The sequence below is a fragment of the Oryx dammah genome, unplaced genomic scaffold, assembly GCF_014754425.2.
Source record: "Oryx dammah isolate SB20612 unplaced genomic scaffold, SCBI_Odam_1.1 HiC_scaffold_17, whole genome shotgun sequence".
Lineage (NCBI taxonomy): Eukaryota > Metazoa > Chordata > Mammalia > Artiodactyla > Bovidae > Oryx > Oryx dammah.
Window position 1 is genome coordinate 76,891,872 of NW_024070201.1, and position 10,255 is coordinate 76,902,126.

Here is a 10,255-nt window from a genome sequence, read left to right on the forward strand (position 1 = left end):
CCAGATAATCATGATGATGTGATCACTAATCTAGAGCCAGATATCCTGGAATGCGAAGTCAAGTGGGCCTTAGAAAGCATCACTATGAACAAAGCTAGTGGAGGTGATGAAATTCCAGTGGAGCTATTTCAAATCCTGAAAGATGATGCTGTGAACGTGCTGCACTCAATATGCCAGCAAATTTGGAAAACTCAGCAGTGGCCACAGGACTGGAAAAGGTCAGTTTTCATTCCAATCTCAAAGAAAGGCAATGCCAAAGAATGCTCAAACTACTGCACAATTGCACTCATCTCACATGCTAGTAAAGTAATGCTCAAAATTCTCCAAGCCAGGCTTCAACAATATGTGAACCGTGAACTCCCTGATGTTCAAGCTGGTTTTAGAAAAGTCAGAGGAATGAGAGATCAAATTGCAAACATCTGCTGGATCATGGAAAAAGCAAGAGAGTTCCAGAAACACATCTATTTCTGTTTTATTGACTATGCCGAAGCCTTGACTGTGTGGATCACAATAAACTGTGGAAAATTCTGAGAGAGTTGGGAATATCAGACCACCTGACCTGCCTCTTGAGAAACCTGTATGCAGGTCAGGAAGGAACAGTTAGAACTGGACATGGAACAACAGAATGGTTCCAAATAGGAAAAGGAGTACATCAAGGCTGTATATTGTCACTCTGCTTATTTAACTTCTATGCAGAGTGCATCATGAGAAACACTGGACTGGAAGAAACACAAGCTGGAATCAAGATTGCTGGGAGAAATATCAATAACCTCAGATATACAGATGACACCACCCTTATGGTAGAAAGTGAAGAGGAGCTAAAAAGCCTCTTGATGAAAGTGAAAGAGGAGAGTGAAAAAGTTGGCTGAAAGCTCAACATTCAGAAAATGAAGATCATGGCATCCGGTCCCATCACTTCATGGGAAATAGACGGGGAAACAGTGGAAACAGTGTCAGACTTTATTTTTTGGGCTCCAAAATCACTGCAGATGGTGATTGCAGCTATGAAACTAAAGACGCTTACTCCTTGGAAGAAAAGTTATGACCAATCTAGATAGCATATTCAAAAGCAGAGACATTACTTTGCCAACTAAGGTCCGTCTAGTCAAGGCTATGGTTTTTCCTGTGGTCATGTATGGATGTGAGAGTTGGACTGTGAAGAAAGCTGAGCACCGAAGAATTGATGCTTTTGAACTGTGGTGTTGGAGAAGACTCTTGAGAGTCCCTTGGACTGCAAGGAGATCCAACCAGGCCATTCTGAAGGAGATCAGCCCTGGGATTTCTTTGGAAGGAATGATGCTAAAGCTGAAACTCCAGTACTTTGGCCACCTCATGTGAAGAGTTGACTCATTGGAAAAGACTTTGATGCTGGGAGGGATTGGGGGCAGGAGGAGAAGGGGATGACAGAGGATGAGATGGCTGGATGGCATTACGGACTTGATGGACATGAGTCTGAGTGAACTCCGGGAGTTGGTGATGGACAGGGAGGCCTAGCGTGCTGTGATTCATGGGGTTGCAAAGAGTTGGACAGGACTGATCGACTGAACTGAACTGAACTGGAGATACTTTGGATTCAATGTAGAGATACTTCTCAGAGCTTCCTTTATCTGACTGAAGGCAGAAGTTCTGAGAGTGAGGCTGCCATAAACCCCCTCTCCTTGGGGCTGCTTTGTCTGCCAGGAAAAGACAGAGAAGGCCCCCTGCCTCTATCATAAATAAATGATGCCCCAGGATTTCTTATCTCCCATCTTCCCTTAGAAGCCCATTTGCTTTTCTCACAGAAGCCATTTCTCTCTCTCCCTTTCCTCTATGTCAAATTATTGAAAAGTGAATCTTTTGTATGCTTTTATGTACATATGAATAAACTTTATCTACTCTCCCATTAATCTACCTTTTGTCAATTTAATCCACAGTCCTTTAATTAATAAACCTAAGAAAGTAAAAGAAAAAGTTTCCTCCTTCGCGACAGAAAGCATTGCATATGTATGTATGTATACCCATACACATAAAATGTAATATAATGTATGAGCATCTGTTTCCAAATGCCAATGAAAAGTATCTTTGTTCATATGTTAATTTAAAATATCATCCTTCTTTTCTCCAAAATTCTCACACATATTTAATAATGTACCCATATGTAGCATCAACTAGTATTCTTAAAAGTTTCTGCTTGAAAATCATAGTCACTGAGCAAGTATTTTTCTCATGATAATTCTTTTCATTGCTTCTTTGGCTTCTGTGTTCCTTACGCTGTATATGAGAAGATTTAGTACTGGCAGCAAAAGAGTATAGAACACAGACAAGATTTTGGCTCTCTTGTCTGGGTAGCTAGAGCTGGTCCCCAAATAAGTAAAAATCACTGTTCCATAGAAGAGACTCACTACGGTTAGGTGGGAGGCACATGTGGAGAAGGCTTTGTATCTGCCTCTTAAAGACCGTGTCTTCAGCACTGTGAGAAGGATTCCCAGATAGGAACTAACCACCATCAGAAAGGTAGCCACGGATGTGGTTCCGGAGAAGACAGTAAATAAAGCTTCACTGTAATGAGTGTCAGAACAGGCAAGTTGGAAAAGCAGAGGGATATCACAGAAATAGTGGTTAATGACCTTGTGCCCACAGAAGGACAGATTGAGCAAACCAGACAGGTGGGTGAATGAGTTGGCACAACCCAGGAGATAGGAGGCAGTGACGAGGTGGATGCAGAAGGTGGGCGTCATGAGACCTTTATAGTGGAGAGGACGGCGGATGGCAAGGTACTGATCACAGGCCATGGAGGCCAAGAGGAAGCATTCCGTGGTCAGGAACAAGCTGAGAAAGCAGCACTGAAGAAGGCAACCACGGTAGGAAATAACTTTCCATCCTGCGACGTAGTTCACCAACAGCTTAGGAATGAAGACTGAGGAATAGCAGAAATCCAGGAAAGCCAACTGGCTAAGGAAAAAGTACTTGGGAGAGTGGAGCTGATCACTAGCCAGGATGATGGTGATAATCCAGACATTACCCAGGACAGTGATGAGATAGATCAAGAGAAACAGCACAAATAGGATTGTATTCAGTTCAGGGTTATCGGTCAGCCCCAGGAGGATGAATTCAGTTATCCCACTGACATTGCTGTCAGCCATTTATGTGACTGCTCTAAGACTTATCTGCAGAGAGTAAGAGAAGAAAGAAAATAAACCAAGGAGCAACTTGAATATATGAATTCCATTTGCTAGTAGCTTTAGAAAACTGCATGGTTTTAGTTAATAATAACAACCTGAAAGTGAAAGTGAAGTGTTAGGCACTCAGTCTTGTTCAGCTCTTTGTGGACCTATGAACTTCAAACCTACCAGGCTCCTCTGTTCATGGAGTTCTGCAAGCAGGAATACTGGACTGTGTTGACACTGCTTTCTCCAGAGGATCCTCCTGACCCAGGGATGGAACCCGGGTCTCCTGTATTGTAGGCAGATTATTTACTGTCTGAGCAACCAGGGAAGCCTCAACAATAATAATAATAGTAATCCATAATAATCCAATTCTTTTAAGTATGAAAAGTTTACCGGATATAAAACTTTATTTGGTACAAAGTGTCACCAGTGCATGTAACCTGGCAATAAGCACCATAAAAGAAGCTCTAGAGAAATTAAAGTCCTCGTGAAGAGCCCCAAGAGGAGTCTTTAACAAAGGAAATTCAGGAGATAGATCCTGGATAACAGTATAGTCCAAATTCCAGACATAGACAAGAATCTCATATTTTAAGAAAGTACATCTGTTAACAAAGAGCAAAAAAAAAAAAAGAAAATTCAGTATTTAACAGGTAAATTTTTGAGACATCTAGCAAAATTATTCTCTATAACAACTTTTTCACCTAGACAAAAGCATATGTTAAGCAATAAAAACAACAAATGAATAGAATATATATATATGTGTATACATATGCAAGTATATAATATCACCTAATAAAATTAATGATTATCCATAAAAATGAAAAATGGCAATCATGGGCATCTAGAATATAGAAAGAAACAAATTTAAAAGTTGTCTATCCTAACATACCTTACTTGTTAAAACTCACTCACTGCAGGAAGTCATTCTTTGCTCCTCCAATAGATATATATTATTTCATCCTGATTTCCCATTTTATTATCCAAAATGGCTTGAATTAGTCCATATCAGATTTTTAAAATTAAGATAGAAAACTTTCAATATTTTTTAACCCTGGCAGTCAAAAAGCCTCAAATCTAATTTCAAGTATAATGCATATGCTTTTGGCATATTTCATCCCATATCTGAATTTTTGCTGCTGCTGCTAAGTCACTTCAGTCATGTCCGACTCTGTGTGACCCCATAGACGGCAGTCCACCAGGCTCCGCCGTCCCTGGGATTCTCCAGGCAAGAACACTGGAGTGAATTTTTACTCAGGTATAATTATCCAGGAATAGTTATATCATTATTTTCTTTTAGGTTTTATCATATAACTCAAAGTACATAAAAGTCAAGGTTCTTATAAAGCAATTATCCTTCAATTAAAAATAAATAAATTTTAAAAAGCAAGGTTTTGTATTTAATATACTGGGGAAATACTTGATTAAACAATTTTTAAGGAAGGTTTTCTTTACTGCAGAACTTTTAATAGTGCATAGCATATAACTATGCTTTGTGAGATCCAACAAATAAATCAACAAAGAAATAAATATAGAACATGTTTCACATCCAATTAACAGTTGAATATATTTTCACTAAAAATTAATGAATATGATGTTCCAAAAATCCATGCTTTGGAAATAATACTTCCTGGTATTGAATGAAGAATGAATGAGTTTGGATCTCTATGCCTTATTATCAATGTGGTGTAAAGTAAGCTATTTAATAACATTAGTGTGATGTAAGTTATTAATAACAATTCAAATACTGCAAACCATGCTACAAAATACCTTTGATTATGTCCATGTTACCAAAGCACAAGATGTAAAAAAGAATGACTAGACACTTTTTATTACATTAAGCTGTGGTTCCATATCTCTTAGCTTCATTTATAGCCCTTCCTCAGATGTAGTTATAAGAATTAAATGAGAAAACATGTGAAAGCCATGTTGTATACCATAGATACTCTCTGAAAGGTTGCTTTATATTCAAAGTAAAACTAATAGGGAAAATAGAGATAAGACTATACCATAGGTACTCTCTGAAAGGTTGCTTTATATTCAAAGTAAAACTAATAGGGAAAATAGAGATAAGACTATCTGTTGACATACAGGACAAACAGCTTTTGGCTAAAGTCACTTTTTGGATCTTTGCTGTTTGGGGTTTCATTTTGTTAGCTTTGCCTTGACTAACTTTGTTTCTTAAAAAATCAATGTGTTTCTTTAATGATGAGTTTCTTATTTCATTGATTTCATATTTATTTTTCACTTGAGTGTCAATTTCTCAGTCATGTCTGACTCTTTGCAACCCCATGGACTATAGCCCGCCAGGTTCTTCTGTCCATGAAATTCTCCAGACAACAATACTGGAGTAGAATCCCCTTCTGCAGGTAATCTTTCTGACCCATGGATCAAACACAAGTCTCCCACATTACAGGCAAATTCTTTACTATCCGAGTCACCAAGGATCACTTAATAAATGGTAATTTTCCTCTATGCTGGCTTATAACAGCACTTTTCTTTTGCTATAAATTCAGGTATATAAAATAAATTAATCTTCAAGTCTCAAGATTAGCTTTGGTAATAGGACCAAATAAATGACTGTTCTTTCCCTCAGCATTAACAAAATTCAACAGTTTGCAATAATTAGTTTTAGTTCTTAAAAAATTTCTTTGAATATATTATTTCTTTTAATTTATGTAGTTATATGAAATTTTAAGCACAGCTACTTGAGGAAATATGGACTAAGCCCACTGATTCTTTCAAGAGAGTTAGTTGACTTGTACTGTGAGACAGTTCTATTTCCAGTGATCAGAATAGATTTGAGGCAGGTGATTTTTCTTCCTCTTCCATTCACAGCGTGTACCGAGAGTTGCTGTTTTTGAGAAGTGGAGAAGGCATTTATAATTCCTTTGTTAGAACCCATAAATGCAACACCTACCTGGTGCCAAAAGGAAGTCTGTTCCTTTCTCTTAGTTTCCTGACCTGTGTTTATATTTGGCTCTGGGCCTTTGGAAGATGTGATCACCGGGGATTCTGTGAACACTGAGTTTCATCAAAACGGCTAACAAGAGGCATGGGGAAAGTAAGATCCCAGCACTATCTTTCCAAATTACCACAGTTCATGGATTCAGCTTTTTCTCAGTCTTAGGGAAAATTGTTGTCTATGTTCTTGTCTAACTAATAGGAGGCTCTACATGGGAAAGTGCTTCCCTGGTGGTTCAGTGGGGAAAAATCTGCCTGCAATAAAGGAGACGTGGGTCTGATCCTTGAGTCAGGAAGATCTTCTAGGGAAGGAAATGGCAGCCCACTCCAGTATTCTTGCCTGGGAAATCCCACAGACAGAGGAGCCTGGTGGGCTACAGTCCTTGGGGTCACAAAAGAGTTGGACAGGACTTAATAACTAAACAGCAACAAGGAGGGAAAACCACATTATCAAAAATGAACCTCATGGTGTTTATAATGATGATTTACGTGGCCTGATCATATCTATTTGTGTGTGCATGTGTGTATTAAAGATGCTAAGTTCCATTTTTTGATGACCACGTGTCTCTGTTGTGGTAGTTGATGTTCAGCCGCTAGCCATGTTCAACTCTTTGTGGCCCCATGGACTGTAGCCCTCCATGGGATTTCCTAGGCAAGAGTGCTGCAGCAGATTGCCATTGCCTTTTCTGAGGGATCTTGCTGAGCCAGTGAACACATGTCTCCTGCATTGCAGGTGGATTCTTGGCCTCTGAGCCACCAGGACAGGAGCCACAATGGCCCTGGCTTGTGTGCTGGCCAAGCCGCTTCCGCCGTGTCCAGCTCTTCGAAGCCCTATGGACTGTAGCCTTGCAGCCTCCTCTGTTCGTGGGATTCTCCAGGCATATGAGAGTGGGTGGCCATGATCCTCTCCCAGGGGATCCTCATGACCTAGGAATTGAATCCGTGTCTCTTACGTCTCCTGCATCGGCAGATGAGTTCTTTGCACTAGCACCACCTGGGGAGCCCAAAGAAACCTCAGATCTTAGAAACATGAATTGACTGCATTGACTTGAGAGTCTCCTAATAAGTATCAAAGATGACCACAATGCCAGTTTGCCATGGCTAGTCCAGATGCTGCCAGTAACTTATTTTTGTAAAGATTTGGACCATTTCCAAATTGTAGACTCTAGGTTTACACATATGAAATAAAATTAGCACATATTTGGTAGAGGTTCTCTGAGCACTGAAAGAAAATTATGTGATATAAACATCAGTTGAGCCATGATTTCTCTCAATATGGATATTAAACAGTAACCAGTTTTATGTATGAAGTGCAGGGCTTAGAGCTACAAGTACTCATTCTCAATTTTTTTCCTGATATTTTACATGACAGTTGATAGAGTACTAACAGATATTTCATTGGTGAAGTCCTCATTGATTTCCCATTGACTAATTGTATTTGTCATTTAAAGACATTTAGAATGTGCTTAACTCCGTTTATTTACTTTCAGGATATATACTAACATATATATTTAGTTTGTTACTAATTTTTGTTATATTCCTAATTTTTCAATCTAATAATATGAACTACAAATCTGCAAAAGACTCTCCATTTGTCTGAGAATTTCAAGACAGAGATTTATTTTCCTCACTGAAGCAGCCAGTTTCTTTTTATAGTATAATATGGTAGCTCTTCATTGGAGAAGGGAATGGCAAACCACTTCAATATTCTTGCTTTGAAAATCCCATGAACAGTATGAAAAGGCAAAAAGAGGAGCTCCCCAGGTTGGCAGGTGTCCAATATGCTACTGGAGATCAGTGGGGAAATAACTACAGAAAAAATGAAGGGATGGAGCCAAAGCAAAAACAACACCCAGGTGTGGATGTGACTGGTGATAGAAGCAAGGTCAGATGCTGTAAAGAGCAATATGGCATAGGAACCTGGAATGTCAGGTCCATGAATCAAGGCAAAATGGAAGTGGTCAAACAGGAGATGGCAAGAGTGAACTACTGCAGACGGTGACTGCAGCCATGAAATTAAAAGACGCTTATTCCTTGGAAGAAAAGCTATGACCAACCTAGACAGCATATTAAAAAGCAGAGGCTTTACTTTGCCAACAAAGGTCTGTCTAGTAAAGGTTATGGTTTTTTCAGTCGTCATGTATGGATGTGAGAGTTGGACTGTGAAGAAAGCTGAGTGCTGAAGAATTGATGCTTTTGAACTGTGTTGTTGGAGAAGACTCTTGAGAGTCCCTTGGACTGCAAGGAGATCCAACCAGTCCATCCTAAAGGAAATCAGTCCTAAATATTCACTGGAAGGACTGATGCTGAAGCTGAAATTCCAATATTTAGCCACCAGATGCGAAGGGCTGACTCATTTGAAAAGACCCTGATGCTTTTCAGAAAGAAAGGGTGAAGGTGGAAGGAGAAGGGGACGACAGAGGATGAGATGGCTAGATGGCATCACTGACTCAATGGACATGAGTTTGATGAGACTCCGGGTGTTGGTGATGGACAGGGAGGCCTGGCATGCTTCAGTCCGTGGGGTTGTAAAGAGTCGGACATGACTGAGCGACTGAACTGAACTGATAGGAGCTCTTGGACTACCCAGGTGGTAAAGAATCACCTGCCAATGCAGGAGATGCAAGAAGGCAGATTCAGTGTAAGTCAGGAAGATCATCTGGAGGAGGTAATTGCAATCCGCTCCAGGATTCTTGCCTGGAGAATCCATGGGCAGAGGAGCCTGGTGGGCTGTAGTCCATAGCGTCGCAAAGAGTCAGGCACAACTGAAGCAAATTAGCACAGCACACAGAACATACTATAACAGGATTTAAAAAATAAAAAAAATTGTTTTTGAGTTTAATAATCTAATCATTCCTGTGTTCCATACTCTAGGATACAAGATTTTGAATGTTCTTGAGAAATTGTGAAGAATAATATAAAATTAGGCTTAAATATTATCATTATGTTATTTTATTCTGAAAATTACTTTCTTACAAATGCATTTACATGATATTTCATACCAAAAAAAATTTTTTTTTAATGTAGCTATATAGGAATCAATATCAAATAATATATTAAATGGTTTTGGAAAATTGTCAAGGTCTGTACAAATGGACTTCCCTGGTGGTTCAGATGGTAAAGTGTCTGCCTACAATTTGGGAGACCTGGGTTCAATCCCTGTGTCAGCAAGATCTCCTGGAGCAGGAAATGGCAACCTGGAAAATCCCATGAATGGAAGAGCCTGGTAGGTACAGTCCATGGGGTCACAAAGAGTCGGACACAACTGAACGACTTCACCTTCATACAAATGTTATATGCTCTCTTTGATAGTAGTCGTGGTGTTATCTCATTCTAAAAAGTAAACTTTCAAATGAATTTCTTTGCATGAATGGCTAATATAATAAGTATTTCAATTCTCAGGTAGTGGAAACATTTACATATTATTTTAATTGAAACTGAGAAAAAAAAATTAAAAACATGACAATATTTATTGAGCCTTCAGCTTTCTCACTTAACTGTTAGCCTACTTGCCACTAGTTATTTCAGTATTTACAAAATTAAATGTGATTTTATTTATAAATGAAAGTATTCTTTAGAAAACTGTTTCTGTTTTGCAGATACTCCAATTTATAGCAATTTAGGGAAAGAAGATCACAGTGGGACAATCAGTATTTACAGGCCTGATTTTATCATTATGCATCTGTACACAAAATTTGGGGTTTTTTTTTTTCTTATTTTGTAAAGTTTTTAACTGAGATTTTACATGTGCTGTGCTCACTTGCTCAGTCGTGTCTGATTCTGCGACTTCATGGACTATAGCCTGCCAGGCTCCTCTGTCCATGGGGATGCTCCAGGCAAGAACACTGGAGTGGGTTGCCATTTCCTTCTCCAAGAATTAACATACACATACACAGAGAGAAGCCAATAAATTGTAAGTGAACAGATTTTAATAGAATGAATATAGCCATGTAACTACCACTCAGATCAAGAAACACAGCATTACCAGCAATCCAGAAGCCTCCCTCAAAATGGGAGAAAATATTTGCAAATCAAGCAACTGACAAAGAATTCATCTCCAAAATGTAAAAATAATTCATATAGCTCAGCATGAAAAAAAAAATGCAATCAAAATATGGGTGGCAGACCTAAACAGGCATTTCTCCAAA

The 10,255-nt window shown here is 39.0% G+C and overlaps 1 protein-coding gene across 1 annotated transcript; it reads right to left on the reverse strand.

The window, feature by feature from the left end:
* Positions 1 to 2,183: 2,183 nt before the first annotated feature.
* On the reverse strand, positions 2,184 to 3,122 carry LOC120877048 (olfactory receptor 1052-like). The gene has a single exon (XM_040259349.1). It carries the CDS (start codon positions 3,120 to 3,122, stop codon positions 2,184 to 2,186), a length of 939 nt encoding a protein of 312 aa, XP_040115283.1.
* Positions 3,123 to 10,255: the final 7,133 nt, after the last annotated feature.